At 23.2% G+C, this 20,451-nt stretch overlaps 1 protein-coding gene across 1 annotated transcript; it reads left to right on the forward strand.

The window, feature by feature from the left end:
* The first annotated feature begins 461 nt into the window (after positions 1-461).
* On the forward strand, positions 462-13,041 carry LOC145848510 (uncharacterized). The gene is made up of 7 exons (XM_082953936.1): positions 462-603; positions 2,802-2,889; positions 8,704-8,800; positions 10,326-10,424; positions 10,941-11,005; positions 12,251-12,370; positions 12,930-13,041. The coding sequence occupies exons 1-7, from the start codon at positions 470-472 to the stop codon at positions 13,023-13,025; spliced, it is 699 nt and encodes a 232-aa protein (XP_082810062.1). The 5' UTR covers positions 462-469; the 3' UTR covers positions 13,026-13,041.
* Positions 13,042-20,451: the final 7,410 nt, after the last annotated feature.

Below are 20,451 nucleotides of genomic sequence, written 5' to 3' on the forward strand. Positions count from 1 at the left end.
TGTTTTTTGTTTTTTTGCATAACTTTTGTATCTTTGTTTAGTACAGTGCTTTGTATTTTGAATTTAACTGGCTGATGATCAAAGCTTTATGAAAAATTAAAGCTTTGTGAAACATATGTTCCAGAATTTTTAAAATCGCCATTTGAATAAATTATTTAAAAGCCCTTCAAGTGGGCTCAGTTGAAAGTGTTTACGTTTAAACATTTACCTTATTTTATATATATATATATAGTATTTAACTCTTAATCATTTAGTGTTGTTTGATATAATTTTTTTTATGTTTATTTATATATATATATGTTTAATAACAATTTAATATATCTCTAATATAATTTGTTAGCTGAACAACACACTTCTAGCACTAGTTCAACAAAGTATCTAAACTAAACGTTTACAACATATTTACATGACACACTTAATACATTTTGCAGGGTTTGTATAGTATATAGTATTATAATATATATGCAAAATGGTAGTATTGGGACTGACACGAGCCCAGCTTTTCCATTTGTTTCTAATTTCACTCGCCCTTCCAACCCAGTACTTTCTGAGCAAGTATACTGGAAATCACACGGAGGCATCAAGAATGATTTCATTCAATAGGTTTGTTGTTAATAAATAATTTCATTGCTTATTTTTCATGCAATATTAGCATTAATTGTTTATGTTTTTTTTTTTTCAAAAACTATACAGAATTGATTTTTAAACATTTTGTGAGTATTATTAATAGAATAATACACATAGTATAAAGATGTTTGAAGATCTTAAAAGCTAAGTAATTACAATATTAATTTGTATATTTTATTATAACTTACTTTGATAAGTCTCAAAAAGTTTGTATTTTTTACTTAAGGTTTATATTTATTGATGATCAAACTTTTTATCAAAAGTTATAAAATAAATTTAATAACAATGCAAAGGACTTTTTATTATCTCATATACTTAGAGATTAAAAAATGCTTAGATTAAATCATGCTAGTTTTAAGTTAACTTTTTTAATTCTTGTTCAGGAAAATTTGATGTTTTTTTAACAAGGCAAGCTTATTTATTTAACTAACTTGAATTTTTTAGAAAATTTTTAATACATTTAGTTTAAAGTTTTTATTTTAGTTTTCTAAAGATTAAAGGTATTTTAAAATCAGTTTTTTTTTGCTATATATATATTTGTTTTAATATTACACATACTTATTAGTTATTCTATAGTATTTATATTAAGTTCTGTATGATTTATTTAAGTACAATGGTTTGCTGACATAAATTGATAGCTCAAAATTTTAAACTAATTTAAAACAAAATTTTAAAATAAGTCGTCTTTTGAGTTTATGTATTTAAAGTTATACATAAGTAAGTGAACAATTAACATGTTTTCTTACCCACTTGAATTAACATGAATAGATCAATTAGAGCTTACTAAGTTTAGATAAAGTAATACTTTTTATCTGTTTTTTTTAATTGTGACAGTTTTCCATTCATTATTTCATATGATATATAATTCACTATAGGTCTAACTCTTGAAAGTACATAAAGGAATATGTTCTTTACAAATTGTTAGGAAAAACTCAAGATTTTTATCAAATAGTCACCTTTTATAATTGTTACTAATATAAGTTGTATTTTTATTAAACTAGCTGTGTTAAATAAATTTTTCAACAATATTTGCTGTAACAACATTTGAAAATAGAAATTGTTTATAAGTTTTTTTTTGTTAAATAACTGTTTCATAAGCATCATACTAATCATAGGAATTTTCATAAGCAACTTCACTAGTTCAAAATATTTTTTCAAAGTTATTTTTTGTTCATAATGACAACTTTTTTTTTCATAAAGACTCAAGTTTAATCTATTACATGTCCATTTTATTTGTACTGTAAAGTTTCACAAACAACCACCTTGTGTGTCTTGTTTGTGTTTTTCTTCTCAGTTTGGCCTGTTGAGAATAGCAGTAATTTTGTAAAATTAACATTAAGAGTTTTAGATAGATTTTTAGTGAAATTGTTTTTTTTTACAGTTTTAGTTTGTGCCTCCCATAAGAAACCTATTGTTGCCAACCGACTTTGACCGGCTATATTTCAAAAATTATTTTGAATTTTTTAAATCTGTAAAATCATCTTGTAGCTTAGTAAAAACTATATAAGATAGGATCAAATTTCGAAAAAAGTGTTTAACCCCCCCTCTATGCCCTTAATATATTATACGTCCAATTTATTTGTACTGTAAAGTTTCACAAACAACCACCTTCTGTGTTTTTCTTTTCAGTTTGGCCAGTTGAGAATAGCAGTAATTTTATAAAATTAATTAAAGTCAGTATTAACATTTTACAGGATAATAAATTGGTTCACATGTATGCTTACATGGTTGCCAAAAAACCTGAAATAATGGAAAAACCTGGAATTTGAGAAATTAATAAAAAAAATGTGGAATTTTCAACAAAAATCACTAAAAAATCTGGATTTTCAAACAACTTTCACATGTTTAGTAGTAAAATTTTGATTTGATACAAAATATTGATTATTGTCATCATCAACGTTTTTTTATTATTAAAAAACACATTTAATGAAGCTATAGGATATCTTATCTATGTTGTTATAATACTTAGCACAATTTGTTAACTTGGTTTTAAACTAAAAATTGACTCTAAAACGTGTAACTTTAAAGCCTGGAAGAAATTTGCAAAAAACATTTGGCAATCTTGATACTTAATAACGTTAATTATTCTTATTTATGTAGTCCCTTGTTGGTTTGGCTAGTTGTTAGCAAACATACTTTTATCCACTAAAATTTAATGCTTTTTAACTTGGCAGAATAGTGAATGGGTTCAGAAAAATTCAGAGCTTCAACATGCAGACGTTTAAAACTGGAGTGGAAAATTATCTAAAAAACTTGCACTCTGTTAGTTTATAACTTTCTAAAGTTCAACTACAGTTAATACTTGTTATTGGTATACTATCAAAATCCACCCAATTTTTTTTTTAATTAATTTTGTACATTTTTTGCTTTTTTTTATTTATTTTTCATTTATTTTTTACTATCACTATTACCCCTAAACCTTACCCTCGATTGGTAAGCGGTTCTTGGATTTGACTGGGTGGATTTTGATTGCGGTTGGGTTTTAAACGTGTCCCTTTATTATTAATTAATTTTTTACACTTATACTTAAACTACTAAATGTTTATTTTTTTTATGCTATTATAATTTGTTCAGACAAATTCAAAGTACGAAGTTAATATATATTTTGAATACCTATGTCAAAGCTTGGTCAAGTTCTTTCACATCTAAATAAACTGTAAGCTATATTAATTGTAGACAGTTTCAGAAATATTACCCATATAAGTATATTTTTATGTGTAACACATTGTAAAAGAGTATACTATTTTCCATAAAAAAGAACCTAGAAACTGAATTGATGATTTGTTGTAGAGCTATTATTTATTAGTATATCATCACATGGTTCCTTGCTCAACTCAGAATAATTATATGCATCTGTTTAAAATTAAGAAAAACTTTATAAATATAAAAGTTGAATATTGTTGTAGACAGTGAAGTTTTATTTTTTTAAGGTTTATAACTTGATATTGATTTTAGAAGTTTTAACTAAAAATATATTTGTTGACATGTTAATAGCTTGTTGGAAAATTATAAATAATTTTTTGGTAAATATCTTAAAATGAATTCATTTTATTTTGATAAAACATATAAGTAAAATAGTAAAGTTTTAATATACGAGATTACATGATTACTTTACAATGAGCTTTACTCTTGCAGCACACTTTCTGTCCAATTGTAATAAATATATAACTAGTATTTTACAAATTACCCCTTTTCAAAGTAAAAGTACTTTAACTTGATCATAGTGAAGGATCCGACATTTTTGCAAAAATTAAAATAGGCTCTTATACAAAATCTTAAAGTGTAAACCACAAATCAGTATTTATAGAATATAATTATTTTTTAAGTTTTTGAGATGTATACAGTTTTACAAAAAGTTTTCAATATAAAAGTATAGACTGCAAATTTTTCGGGGTGAACTTTCTTGGAAGTTTAAATTTGACTAAAAATCTATCTCCTTCTTCATATTTTTGAGCTGGAGACCTCAAACATTTATAAAACTTTCCCTTTATAGTTGAAAAAAATTTCAATGTTGGGTTTTAAAAATTATTGAAAAATATAAAAAAATCCACCTTTAATCGATTAAAATTTTAGTAATAGACTTTTTTATATACCATTTGCAACTTAATATCAATAGATTATTCATTTTGTTTTATATTCTATTACACAAAGCTTTTCAAAACTATACGAGTTTCATTGTCAAGTGATAAATTTTAAATGAACTTTGAAAAAAAATTGGTAAGTGAACAGCTTAAGAAATATCTTTAAATTATGACGTATGAATAAATTCAGAAGAAATAGACTTACTCTAAAAGTTTGAAGAAGATTGGTTAGAAAATGAAGGAAGAGATATTGTTTTATTGAAATAGCCTTTTTAGTTTGCGCCTTCCATTAGATAACTAATGAGGTCACCAACTTTGGTCGTTTATATTTTGAAAGTTACTTTGAGTTTTGTTAAGCAGTTAAAAACATCTGATAGCTCAGATTAAGTTTTACAAAATAAGATCAACTTATAAAAATTAAGGCGGACCTCTCTATGCGCCTATAATTTAAGTACTTTGAGAATATAATAATGTAAATGATTGAATAAACTTCTTACTTCGTCTTAACCCAATTAATTTTCACAAATCTAACTAATTTTTGTTTAAAAATTGCGACTCTGATGTTTTAGATGAAATTTAATTTGTAAAACTTTTTTTGTTTATGTTAGTTTAACTAAGGTGTGAAAAAATATTTTTACCCAACTTTAAGTGAATGCGCTAAAAATGTAATTGTCTTGAACTGTCTTCTTTTTCTATTGAGTTTGAGAATCCTTAGTTTTTCTTTTGACCTACTAAAATTCTTTTTATAAGTAATTTGCTATCAACTTAAAGTTTAAATTGAAAATATCTAAAATAAAAAAAAATATTTATAATTTCAGTGGTAATTTTTGTGTGTAATGATTAAGGTGTATTTTTCTATTACTTTTGTTATACTCTACATTTAATACTGCAAAAGTTTTGCAAAATAATTAACAGCTAAATAAAACAAATACATTTTAGCATCTAAAAAATATCTTTGTGGTAAATTTAAACTGTTGTAAATAAAATTTTTGGTAAAATTATATTTTATTAAAATATACATTCTTCACACTTTCAGAAAATGAGATTATGAAGTCGTGATATTATACAATATCCTTTTTGTTTTATTTTTATTTATGTTAGTAACATTCTTTAATGCAGCTGTATTGGTTTGTGATATGTGTCTTACCGACTGTGAACAATTGCAGTTACAAGTGACAATTTATTTTTTTGATCAATTTTTACTGTTTTGTACGGATCAAAATCAAATATTTATAATGAAATCATATAAATAAACAAATTGCAATCATAGTAACAAAAATATAAGCTGATAAATGCATTGAAGCTTTTATAGCATATGTGTTTATACAAGTTTATTAGATATTTAGTTTTATAATGTTTTTTAAAGGTTTGTGAGCTTTAAGTTTTTCAACTCGCAAGTTTTTCCAATGTTTTAAAAACATTATTTAACTTATCCTGTCATAATAATATTTCAGTTTGTAGGTTTTAAAAAAGACCTTGTGCTATGTATGTCATGTAATTGTTTGGAACCAGAACATTTTTGTCTACAAATAATAATACTATTTTTACATATACACCAAGAGCATTCATTTTCAGTAATAAATATGGTAAAAGTGTACCAAACAAATATTTTTCAACAGAAGAGTAAGAAAATATATATACAATATATATACACTATAATGATAGCTATAATAAAATCACTAACTAGATAAGAAAATTTTTTGTTTAACATTTTTTTATTAAACAGAACATGTTGAGGAGAAATGATATATACATATACAGTAATAATACATGTAATACAATATATTATTTAAATTATTTTGTAAACTTGTACCAACAGAACATGTTGAGAAGAATGAGAAATGATATATACTTATACAGTAATATAAAATATAATATAATTTATTAATTAAATTTTTATGTAAACTTGTACCAAACAGAACATGTTGAGGAGAATGCGAAATGATATATACATATACAGTAATAATACATATAATATAATTTATCAATTAAATTTCTATGTAAACTTGTACCAACAGAACATGTTGAGGAGAATGAGAAATGATATATACATATACAGTAATATAAAATATAATATAATTTATTAATAAAATTATTTTGTAAACTTATACCAAACAGAACATGTTGAGAAGAATGAGAAATGATATATACATATACACTAATAATACATATAATATAATTTATCAATTAAATTATTTTGTAAACTTGTACCAAACAGAACATGTTAAGAAGAATGAGAAATGATATATACATATACAGTAATAATACATATAATATAATTTATTAAATTATTTTGTAAACTTATGCCAAACAGAACATATTGAGAAGAATGAAAAATGATATATACATACACAGTAATAATACATATAATATAATTTATCAATTAAATTATTTTGTAAACTTGTACCAACAGAACATGTTGAGAAGAATGCGAAATGATATATACATATACAGTAACAATACATATAATATAATTTATTAATTAAATTATTTTGTAAACTTGTACCAAACAGAACATGTTGAGGAAAATGAGAAATGATATATACATATAAAGTAATAATACATATAATATAATTTATTAATTAAATTATTTTGTAAACTTGTACCAAACAGAACATGTTAAGAAGAATGAGAAATGATATATACATATACAGTAATAATACATATAATATAATTTATTAAATTATTTTGTAAACTTATGCCAAACAGAACATGTTGAGAAGAATGAGAAATGATATATACATACACAGTAATAATACATATAATATAATTTATCAATTAAATTATTTTGTAAACTTGTACCAAACAGAACATGTTGAGAAGAATGCGAAATGATATATACATATACAGTAACAATACATATAATATAATTTATTAATTAAATTATTTTGTAAACTTGTACCAAACAGAACATGTTGAGAAGAATGAGAAATGATATATACATATACACTAATAATACATATAATATAATTTATCAATTAAATTATTTTGTAAACTTGTACCAAACAGAACATGTTAAGAAGAATGAGAAATGATATATACATATACAGTAATAATACATATAATATAATTTATTAAATTATTTTGTAAACTTATGCCAAACAGAACATATTGAGAAGAATGAAAAATGATATATACATACACAGTAATAATACATATAATATAATTTATCAATTAAATTATTTTGTAAACTTGTACCAACAGAACATGTTGAGAAGAATGCGAAATGATATATACATATACAGTAACAATACATATAATATAATTTATTAATTAAATTATTTTGTAAACTTGTACCAAACAGAACATGTTGAGGAAAATGAGAAATGATATATACATATAAAGTAATAATACATATAATATAATTTATTAATTAAATTATTTTGTAAACTTGTACCAAACAGAACATGTTAAGAAGAATGAGAAATGATATATACATATACAGTAATAATACATATAATATAATTTATTAAATTATTTTGTAAACTTATGCCAAACAGAACATGTTGAGAAGAATGAGAAATGATATATACATACACAGTAATAATACATATAATATAATTTATCAATTAAATTATTTTGTAAACTTGTACCAAACAGAACATGTTGAGAAGAATGCGAAATGATATATACATATACAGTAACAATACATATAATATAATTTATTAATTAAATTATTTTGTAAACTTGTACCAAACAGAACATGTTGAGAAGAATGAGAAATGATATATACATATACAGTAATAATACATATAATATAATTTATCAATTAAATTTCTATGTAAACTTGTACCAAACAGAACATGTTGAGAAGAATGAGAAATGATATATACATATACACTAATAATACATATAATATAATTTATCAATTAAATTATTTTGTAAACTTGTACCAAACAGAACATGTTAAGAAGAATGAGAAATGATATATACATATACAGTAATAATACATATAATATAATTTATTAAATTATTTTGTAAACTTATGCCAAACAGAACATGTTGAGAAGAGTGAAAAATGATATATACATACACAGTAATAATACATATAGTATAATTTATCAATTAAATTATTTTGTAAACTTGTACCAACAGAACATGTTGAGAAGAATGCGAAATGATATATACATATACAGTAATAATACATATAATATAATTTATTAATTAAATTTTTATGTAAACTTATACCAAACAGAACATGTTGTGGAGGATGAAAAATGATATATACATATACAGTAATAATACATATAATATAATTTATTAATTAAATTTTTATGTAAACTTATACCAAACAGAACATGTTGAGAAGAATGAGAAATGATATATACATATAAAGTAATATAAAATATAATATAATTTATTAATTAAATTATTTTGTAAACTTGTACCAAACAGAACATGTTGAGAAAAATGAGAAATGATGTATACATATAAAGTAATATAAAATATAATATAATTTATTAATTAAATTATTTTGTAAACTTGTACCAAACAGAACATGTTGAGAAAAATGAGAAATGATGTGGTCAGTAAGGAGGAATCAGTGGCTTTGGAAGTTTTCAAACACAGGAATGCTAAGGGAGATTTTACAAGTAAATTTTAATTTTTGTTATTATAAATTCCTTTGATTAAATTACGTTTTACTGTCAGCTTTCTTAATTTTTTAGATGTCTGATATGTAATGTTATTTAAAATACTTTCAAACTTATAAAGGCTAAAAGGGAATTTGCAAGTAAAATATTGTACATATACATTATTATATATTCATATATATATTTTTAAATATTCAAACACAGGAATGCTAAGGGAGATTTTACAAGTTTGTGTTTATTACACTACATTTTTTTTATTAAAATTACGTTTTACTGTGTGTTTCTTAATTTTTTTTAGATGTTTGATATGTTATTTTAAAATGTTTTAAAACCTATAATGGCTAAAAGGGAATTTTCAATTAAAGAGTTGCACACATACACATTCAAATACACTTATTTTTAAGTATTCAGACACTAGAATGCAAAAGTATTTTCAGATGTAGCTGTTCTATTTTTTAATTATAAATTAAAAGTCTTGATTTTCGTTGTTATTATGTATGTAATATAATTATTTTACAGCGATTTTATTTTCAAAAAAATATGTTCTGTCTAGATTATTCAATATAATTTTAAAATAAGAAAATCTCAATCTATCTCAACACTTTTTACAAAAAATTACATTAGTTGTTTACTTATTTAGGTATACATAAATTGTTTTGACAAAAATATTTTCTTTTACAAGTTTTTTTGACTTCAGTATGTTTATAATAACAAAATAAAAAAGCCAATGTGTTAGGGAAATGTTTATGTTTGTTTGTAAACATTTGTTTATTTTTGGTCTTAAGATATAAAACATATATGTGTAAGTTTTTATAAAAGTAATTTAAGTTCAATAAGCTAACATATTTTGATTTACTTGAACTGAAAAAAAATTCAAATTTTATAATATTTTGATAAATGCATAAATATTAGTTTAAGAATATTAAAAAAAATATTCAAGTAAAATTGTACTCAAACAAATTGTACTGAAGTGTTGAAATTTTTTTTACCATTAGCAAAACAAGAACATTTTTAAGGTGTCAATTGAAACAAAGCACGAAGCATCATGCTGTTTTGTGTTTGAGTTGGTAAACTTTATTTTTGGTATTCAGTTTGGGAAAAATTAAGTTTTTCTTAAATTTCCTTAGCAATTAGTCAATAATGTTAATGAACTTTGTTACGTTTTTATAAAAAAACGAATTAATTTAATTGTTATTTTATTTTAATTGTTATTTAAATACAACACGAAGAAGATAAATTTTTTAACATTTTACAAAATTCCAAGAAAATTGGTCCTGAAAATGTTTGATTCCATACGGTGGTATCGGATTTTTTTACAAAACTTGTTATATCTTAAGAGTTAATTAAATTTTTTTTGTTACATAAATGGTATTTTATAGAAAATACTTTGTACTTTCTATAAAGCATTGTACTAAGCATTGTAATGAATTCCAATGTTATTTTTGTAAAAAGGAAATATCCTGCATACTCTTAATTGTTAATTCAACACAACAAGTTTCTACTTCTCATCAATATTTTCAAACAGAATCAACGAGAGTCCGCCTACCCAGGCCCGAAGCAGTCAAATTCAGAGTCGGGCAAGTCGTTCAACATAAAAAGCAAGGATATTACGGTGTTATAGTTGGTAAGTGTTTATTATGTTTATTTAGCATATATCTTTATGTAAGTCGTTCAACATAAAAAGTAAGGTTATTACAGTATTATAGTTGGTAAGCATTTGTTTTTATTTTTTATTATGATTTTGATATCACGAGTCGTTCAACATAATAAGCAATGATATTACGGTGTTATAGTTGGTATGTATGTTTAAACTTGACTGTTATATATTTTATTTGTATAAGTAGCCCAGCATAAAAAACAATAGTTTTATGGTGTAAAATTTTATTATTCAGTTGTTCGTTATATTAAAAAGCTGTATGAACATCTTAAAAAATAACGGTTTTATAAGTTTGATTGTTCATCATTGATAAAGATGTTCATCAAAATCAATGAGAGTTTGATTTTATTTTATAAGCTTTGAATTAGTTAAAACTTTTAATGTTTTTTTGCCTTCTTAGCTTGAATATTGCATTTAAAATGTTTAAATTATTTTATTAAATTCTAAATAAGTTTTTTTGAAGTTATTTTGAAATTTTATCAGGATGGGACGAATACTGCAGAGCTCCGAAGAACTGGATTGACACAATGCATCCTGGTAGAAGCAAGGTAAAAAAAAATTAGTTTGTTTATTTGTTTTTATATATTAAGGCGTAGGGGGGACCTTGATTTTTAAAAGTTGATCTTATCTCATAGAGTTTTATCTGAGCTATCAGACGTTATTAACCGTTTAAAAAATTTAAAATTAATTTTTGAGATATCAGCAATGGAAGTCGGAGACCTCAATAGGTTCCTAATGGAAGGCGCAAACCAAAAACGCAAAAAAAAAGACTATTTCATTTAAAATATATCTCCTCCTTCATTTTTAAACCAATCTTCTTCAAATTATCACAGAAAGTCCACTTTTAAATTTAAAAAAGATTGAGTGCAAGAGTTTCTTAATTTTTGAAAAAAAAAAAAAAAATTACCTTTTTTTTTTTTTCGAGAAAAATGACCTCAAAAAAGTTGCCGTCCATACGTTTGTATCGGGAACTTTTTCAAAAATAACAATATCTCAAAAGTTAAATAAGAATGTTTAGTTCTATAAAAGCTGGCTGGTAGTTTGTACTTAAAGCTTTCATATAAGAGCCAATGTTATTTTTAGTAAAAAAAAATGTTGAACCCCCTATGCTATTAATCAGTTTTTTTTAAGTGTTTTTACTAAAACCATGCACTTGAAGCAAGGTAAAAAATTAAATAACGTGATAAAATAAAAATGTTAATTTAACTTGTATGTTGTTCTTTTAAATATGATGGTCAAAGTAAAGTGAAAAAGCTTGAGTTTTTTTAAAGTTTTTTATAGTATTTATTTCTTTTAAATAAAATTGACTCATAAAATATTTTATTACTATTTATTTTAAATAAGTCATAATTATTTTACTAGACAAAAAGTTTTACGTAGTTCTTAAAAAACAACACCTAAGTTTGTAAAATCAAACTTGAAATCTCGAAAATGTTCTATGTAAAGTAATCAATATACTATTTTTGATATACTAGATAAAGAGGCAGAGTTTAATGCGCCTAAATATTTTACCCTGATTTAGGCGAGATAGAAGTTGATCAAACTACACTTATTCATGAGATAATTGTATATATACACATCAGAAGCAAATGCATGATCAATAAGTTAATATTATCTGCAGTTTTTTCACACAAAATCTTAAATAAATATTTAATTCAGGAAGTAGTCAACCAACCTAAATACTTGGTACTTATTCACAACCATTCGAAAACATATTACTTTACACTATTAATATTAAGTACAACAAACAGTTTGTTGTACTTTAACTTTACTTGCTAATATAAATTTTACAGGAAGAACTCAACCAACCTAACTACTTGGTACTTATTCACACCAAATCGAAAGACAGATCCTTGCAGCACACCACCTACGTCATAGAAGAAAACCTGCAATTGCACAAAGAACCCATGGAGGTTTGTAATTTAAATTAATTTTTGTTTTTTAAGTTAATTTATTTATTCATTGTTACTTGAAAATCTCTGAAGACCCTTTTAGGAGATACAAATTCAGCTAGAGTAACAACCGTTGAATAAAATTTTGTTAATTTATATAATAAAATGTTAAATGTGAAAAATATTTCTGTTAAACAACCATTTTTAAACTTTAAAGATTGAAAAACCAGGATTATACTTTTTATTGAAATTTTATTTCTGCTTCTTGAATTAATTGATACAAAAAGTGTTGAATATATATATATATTTCTGTATACTGACTTTTAATCAAACTTAAAGATTGAAAATCCGGGATTGTATTTTACATTGAAATTTTATTTCTTCTTCTTAAATTAATTGATATAAAAAGTGTTGAATGTAATAAATATTTCTGTGTACTGGCTTTTAATCAAACTTAAAGATTGAAAACCCAGTATTGTATTTTATATTGAAATTTTATTTCTGCTTCTTGAATTAATTGATACAAAAAGTGTTAAATGTATATATATTTCTGTATACTGACTTTTATTCAAACTTAAAGATTGAAAATCCGGGATTGTGGGATTACTTTGACTTCTACGACGGTTTTCAGTACCACATGCGGCCCGCCATGAAGATATTGTATCCGGAAGATTAAATGGTTTATTTTAGTGTAATGTGTTCTTTAAATATATAAATGACATACCATTTTAAATGACTGTGTATGTTAAAATTAAAAAAATAATTTTCTACTTGATTCCAGTATCATATGGGGTCTGAGGATTAAATGTACTTTACATAAATTAGGTAGTTTGTTAATGGTATGTATTTTTTATTTGAACATGCCATTTTAAATTTTTATCTCAGTAAGTTACGTTTACTTACGACGGTTTATGCCACCTGTATCAAAAGTATTGTATCCTAAAGAATAAAATTTGTATGTTATAGACAATGTTTATTTACACTATTTTAATATAAAAATCAGTATATAAGTTAAAAATTCAGTTCAAGGGAATTTATTAAGTTTTTTAAGTTTTATTTATAAATTAAATAGTTTTGCAAATGCTTTTGATAATATTTTATTATAAGCAATAATGTTAGATATATAGTATTTTATTCATTGCTTTTTTGTAATCTATTTTGAAATGTACATACTGCTGTTTAGATATTCAACTAGTCGTAAAATAGTGTTAACTTTATTTAAGTAAGATGTTTTTTTTTTCAATATTAAAAAAGTAGCGAGTAGTATTAATTGTGTTAGATAATTTTTTTTTGTATTTCATATTTTTTCAAAGTTTTAAACTTCAAAAGTTTAATATTTTTATACAAAGTACTTTCCATGGCAATAACTTTTTTATTAATTTTAAAATACTAAATATTCTGGTATTTCTTTAGTTATAGTTACGTTTTAAATGAAAGTTTCAATTTACGCTCTTTTTTGTTCATCTAATTTAATTTATTATTAAATGTTAAATGTTAATAAATGTTATTTTACATATTTGAAAACAAAAAAGTATTTTATTGCCTTATATTAATATTATTTTTAAGTTTTTATCGTTATGTATTATTTTAATTTTTATTTTCAATAACTTCCTGATGTATTATATTCTTAAATGTAGTTTTTTTTACTCAGCTGACATGGTATAATTTTGTTTATACTGCTATTTTTTTAGTCATATATGTTACAAAACATTGTGCTAATCAATAGACCGTTTGAACAAACAAAAAATTATTTAGTTAAAATTTTTAAGATTTTTCAAATAACATTTAGTATTATGGTTAATTTACAGGTTAAAACTAAATACTTTTTTGATTATTTTAAATTGAAATTATTTTTCAAGTTTTATGAGCAAAAATTAGTTATTTTGTTCAGTTATATTATTTAAACTTTTGGTGTTTTATTAGTTTTCTGATTATAATTTTAAATTTATTTCATTGTTATTTTTTATTATATTGCCAGCCTTGTATAGCCCAATCGTTTTTTTTTTTTGATTGAGTAAAAATTTTTGTACATCTACTTGAAAAAATTACTAAACACTGGATTTTCAAACAACATTGTATATAATAAACAAATACCTTTCACTTACTAAAAAGAGTTAAATGATATTATAGTATTAATTTGCAAAAGTTTAAAGTAAAACTTAACAGCTCCAATTTTTTTATACTGTTCAAGAGTGAAAAAAATTTTTTTTTAATTTTGCACTGAGCTTTAAAAGAAACAAGTTTTAATATTTTTGAAATTAAGTATTGAACTTAATACAAGCCATGTTATATTAGAATTGTTTAGTAGTTTAATGAACAAAATGACATGTATTTCAAAAGCCTTTTGTTTTATTTTTTTTGAATTGCAATAAATTTTTATACTTGTTTGTTCTAGTAAGTGTTAAGTTATGTCTTTTAATTATTGTATTCTAAATTAAAACTAAATGACAAAAAACAATAATTTGCTTTACAAGACTTATTGTTGTTGATATTAAAGAATGGTAATTACAAAGTGTTTTCAGTGCTTTAAATTAGTTAAACTATTTCAAGCAACGCTTTTTATACCATAATTAGTTGAACTTTTTCAATTCAAACAAACTTAAACTGTTCAAATAAAAATAGTTTTCTAGAAATTGTTCTGCTTCTAAAATATTATATAAATTTTTTGTGCACCTCTTAAGTTTTGAATAATATGCGCAAGTTTCAAAGTCAGCTTGATGAGTTTAAATGTCTTTAAAACACGAATTGTTTAAATTAAATGTTAACACAAAGACGTAACTTTTACGGATCTGTTAAAATATAATATTTGTTTAAAGTTTAGCTTTATTTTTTCACTAAGGATGCGGACATAACTAATGAACGAAAATAGGTGAAGACACTTTTGCACGAAAGGTCATTTTTGTACTGAGGATCAATTTAGCACGAGAGTAAAAAAAGAAATATTAAAGAATTTACTGACTAAGAGTAACGATTAGGGGTAATAATGATATTAAAAGAAAAATAAACAAAAGTTGCCAACCAAGGCTTAAGGGTAGTAGTAAAATTTAAAAAAATAATAGATAAAAGTTTTAACCCGTGCAAAAGTGACCCTTCGTGTATTTCTGACATCTAACTCTAATCAACAGGGTTGAACAATTTTAAATCTCACATTTTAAAATGTAATATTTTTTACATCCCAAAAATAGTGTATAATTTAAGCTTCTTCTGACCAGTGAATGTCTTTAAAAATCATGGTTTTTTCACTTTATTTTTTGTAACATGTAGTAGATGCTAATCTAGGACCAGTTTATAAAAAGGTTGTGTATAAAGTTGAACATTTTTCAAAAGTACAAGCTGATCTAAAATGTAACTAATCAAGACAGAAAACTTTTATTCTGAATTTATATTACAACTTAAATGTTCAGCTAAATAAAAGTTACCGAAAAAAAAAACATAAATAAATGTTTAAATAATTTTAAATGTAATGTTTGCACTGTAAATAGTTTCGTATAAAAAATCCTTAGTCATGATAAAAAGTAAAGGGTTCATTTATTTTCTTACTCAAAAACTTTTCTGTGTAAAGCAAGATTTTTTTTTTAAACAATGCTCTTATCAAAAATAAAAATGTTTGATAAAAGTAAAAAAGAAGTATTTACAAAGGTAGTAAAGTTGTTTGTTATGAAATATGAAAAGATGTTTTTGATCTTATTTTCTAAGTACCTTTATAACATAAAGTACTCGGTATTAGTACGATAGGAATACAAACTAAATAATCCAAATTAGACTAATGTATAGAAATTTATGAGTTGAAGCTATTTTTAACAAACTTATAGTAAAAACTTTATAAGGACAAATAAATCAAAAACTTGTATGTCTTTAAACTTTTTGTCTTTTTTTTGCTTAGACAGTCTAAAAAATTTTAGAGCTTATATAGCTGTTTTATAAGTAAACTGCTTTTGAGTATTTTATGCTAAAATAAGGTATATTTCAGATGAATACAAATAAAACACACATAAAAAAAGAGAACTCGTAACGTTTTTGGTGGATATAAATGCGTTGCTAAACTTTTGCCTTTAAAACTATTACGTATCTGACGGCGTTAATTATTATTTTTCGGTATGTATATTATGAAGTAGTTTCATCCGATTCTTTTTGATACGTTAAGGTGTTTCTCTTATTATTTGCAGGGTCATTTTTTTCAAGCTTTTTTTTCATATCTTTTTTGTTTTTAGTTATCAAGAATTTCTTCGATTAACTTTTATATGTTTGGGTAAGGTGGGTTAAGAATAAGAATAAAATTAAATAAAAAGTAAAAAAAAAAGCTTAAAAAAATTGGCTGACTCAGCAAATAAAGGAAACACCTAATGTTACAATCAGGCCTGTTTCATCCTAAACCAAGACACAGCTAATTATAACTAAAGAATTTAAAAGCTTTGTTTAAAACTACAACTACTTCAAGTACATACTGTTTTGTAATTGAGCTGGTTAAAATATTTTTTTAACTTTTATATTTACAACTTTTAGTTCAAAGTGTCAAAAAGTAGTGCGCAATTTTAGTACAAAAAATATATTTAAAAAACAATAACTGTTGGCCAATTTTATTACATAAAGACTTTAGAAACATTATCTTTTATAATTCAATAAAAAATTTTAATTAGTATTACAGTTTAAATTGTGTATACAATTGTTATTGCTGTAGATTAAAAAAAACTGTATTGTATTTAAGCTTAGTAACTTTTTTTCTTTTACCTATGCTAGTTTAGAAGCATTCTCTAAAAATTTTTGCTAAAGTTCATACAATTTATACAAACAAAACTTTATAGCTATATTATTTTGGAAAAATACTATAGTACTTTTACAGAACCATACTTTTATAGACGTTAAAACTTAACAGATAATATTCTATAAAACTAAAGTAATAACATATTTGTACGTTTTTTTTCAGGTTTGCAAAATTCATAGATAAAAGGTATGTTCTTGAAACCAGAAAAACGGATCACTTTTTTTGTGTTTGACCATTTAATTATTATTTATTTTATCTTCCACTTGAATAAGACGATACTAAAAACCAGTTATTTTCACGTTTAGATAGACCTTCTTTAGTTTTATATTTTAATTGTTTGTAACCTTTAGCAAAAATTTTCAAGTAAAGATACTAATCTAAATAAAATATTTTAAATAATTAAAAGCAAACAATATATAGTTCTAGATATCTCTAACTCTATCAAAAATGTTTTTAAACGTTTAATATGTTTTTATTGGTAGGGTAAAAATATTTCTCCATTACTTTTACTTCTTTAATATTTTCCCCTTTTAATGTACTGTTTTAATTTGGTTTAGTTTGTAAATCTTCTTATCTTTTGAATAATTTATCCAAAAAAGACAAAAAAGACATTTTGTTTTTAAACTTTCCATTTCAAAGAATGCTGTCAGATATTAAAAATTTTGTTATTAAAAAACATTCAAAACTACCCAGTATAAGTTTAATTGTAGATAAAATATTAGAAATCTATTTAATTTTGTTTTTCAGGGCAACAACTAGAATTCTTAACTTGAGTTCAATGATACAAATAAAAAGTAAACCATTAATTTTATTTTACATTTTAATTCAGTAGCTTTTTAAGGTTCCTTAAAAAAATGTTTCTTAGCGTTCATTAGCAAGCTTTTCTGATATTGTCTAATAGAATAATTAAATTAGTTTACGTTTCACTTCTAAGTAACCTTCAAAATATTTTATTTTAATTAGAACTAAAATACTTGATAAATACTACTAACAAAGTTTTGTTTTAGTTTTAATCAAAGAAGCTCCAAGATTTTCAATAGTACTTATTAGCTTTTATCTGTTTCAGAATCGTAGTTTAAAATCTTTATACATGTTTATTTAAACTTTACAGAATATGATTATAACTGTAAAGCAATACATTGCGGTACATTGTTTTTTAAATAAATTTTTTTAATACTAATTACGAATGCTCTAATTATTGTCTTACTCATAAACTTAAAAAGGCTATTTTTAGTAACTATCAAACAAAACCTATCAAACTAAAAGAACCTACTTTTATAGAACCTTATTCTATAGAGAGCAGTTTTAATTTTTATTTTCTTTAATCTCTTTATAAAAGTTTGTTTTCAATTTATGTTTTATTTAATAAGCATATTTCGAGCTTAGTTTTAACTAAGAATAAATTTTTGAAGATCACATAAACAAAAACTAGTTTAATTTAGTAAGTCAAGTTAATGAGTCAAAGTATTTACATGTATTAAATTGTTATTATCAAATATTAAATCTGTCAAATAAATAATACCAATATTAAGCTCTTTTTATGGTGAAAACGTTTGTAGTGTGTTGTTAACTATTTTTAATAAAAAGTTTTAAGACAATTTTGTTTTTTAGTTTGAGTTTATTTAAAAAACCTAATGTTATCTTTCTCAAAGGTAAAAACTACTAAATGAACATTTAAAAGTAACACATCAAAAACATTTTTCTCTGTAACTACAAAAAACACAACAATTAGTTTCTTAGTTGCAAGCTTTTTTAATTAATATTCTAAAAAAAAATTGTTAAATATCAAGAACTCTCAGTATACTACTAAAAAGTTTTCAGTTTCAATTGAAAAATAATTTATTTTGTTCAACAAATAGTACAGATGAATCAGCTATTTAAAGTTATAAAATTCGTCTTACAATCACAGTTTGCTTTTAATTGTTTGTCCCAAAAACTAATTTATTTTTAATATGCAGAAGTTTTTTTTCTTGTAGACAATATTTCAAGTTCAACACTATGTTCTTTGATACAAAAATGTAAATATTCCAACATATCTGTAAAAACTATAAAATAATAACGTAAAGTTTTGTTTATACGGTTTAAAAAACACAGTCAGTTAAAAACATTGAACTACTTAAGCAACTTTATCAATATAAATAATTTACTAATAATTAGTTTAGTAGTTTTTCATTTATTTTTTTGATAGAATTCAGTTTAATAATCCGTTAAGCGGTGAAAAATAGTAATTGTCTGAATTTATAACAATAGTTTACAGTATAAGAATGTAAAACTTAAATCTAATCCTTTGTTTAACCAGTTTACACTACGTATTTATGTATTTGTTTGAAATAAATAAAAACAACAAAAATTAAAGCTAGTTTAGACGTTCCAGTATGTAAATTACATAAACAACTAAAATTACCGTTTTAAACGAAAAATGCAAATATGGTGGCTTAAACAAACAACAAAAAATATTAAAAAAAACAAACAAAAAAGTTAAATACCTTTGTCAGTATTTTAACACTTTAAAACGTTTGTTGACACAATAGAAAACTTCTTCTCTCAAAACTCGCTTTTGATGATTAATATTTGCATAGCAGTAAACCTTTTTTTAGTTGAATAGATTAGTTTTCAAACTGCATAAGTTTATAAACATTTTTTTGTCTTGTTATACAGAGTTTTGTTGCAATATTAGAAGACTACAATAAAACTGTTGCTAGCTTCTCACAGTCTTTTTTAAGTTTTAAATTTAGTCTACATCTAAGAACTCAATTAAAACGTATAATAACGATTGTTTTATGATTATGTTATGCGAAAGTAAGTTTAATGACTACTCTCAATTGTTTTTAAAAATCGTCTTTAGTTCATTTAAATTTGACATAGATTAACTTGTTATAGTTTTTAAAATTGCTAAAGCGTTTGCCAAAACTTAAACAACTATTTCAAATTTTTTTTTTCGTTTTTTTAGTTTTTATAATAAAATTTTCTTAAATACTTTAAGTATAGCATTTAATGAAGAAAAATTAGAACTTGGTTAATGAGTGAATATATTTAACAGTTTTTAATAGTTAACGCTTTACGTTTTATAGTCGATTTAACTTTGAAAAATCGGTTTTCTATTAAACCTGCTTATAACTAACATAAATCTAAAATGGTTTTTGATTGTTATATTATAAAAACAATTTTTTTATAGCTGTAAATAGTTTTCCTTACATAAAATAAAAAATAAACGTATACATACAGTATAGTTATTAAAAAACTTAAACGTTCGTTTGTTATTAAAAACTTATTTAAATGCGTTTCTAACGTACAATTTTTCATCAAGCGATATTCATAAATCATAACTAGATAAAAAATT

Source organism: Thalia democratica, unplaced genomic scaffold (assembly GCF_965202585.1).
Source record: "Thalia democratica unplaced genomic scaffold, ktThaDemo2.hap1.1 HAP1_SCAFFOLD_1483, whole genome shotgun sequence".
Taxonomy (NCBI): Eukaryota; Metazoa; Chordata; class Thaliacea; order Salpida; family Salpidae; genus Thalia; species Thalia democratica.

Excerpts from the sequence above, each read along its gene's own strand:
- LOC145848510 (XM_082953936.1), top strand. The coding sequence starts at position 470 with ATGGTAGTATTGGGACTGACACGAGCCCAGCTTTTCCATTTGTTTCTA. Across the intron at positions 604-2,801 it reads AGAATGATTTCATTCAATAG|AATAGTGAATGGGTTCAGAA; the intron begins GTTTGTTGTTAA and ends TTAACTTGGCAG. Across the intron at positions 8,801-10,325 it reads TGCTAAGGGAGATTTTACAA|AATCAACGAGAGTCCGCCTA; the intron begins GTAAATTTTAAT and ends ATTTTCAAACAG.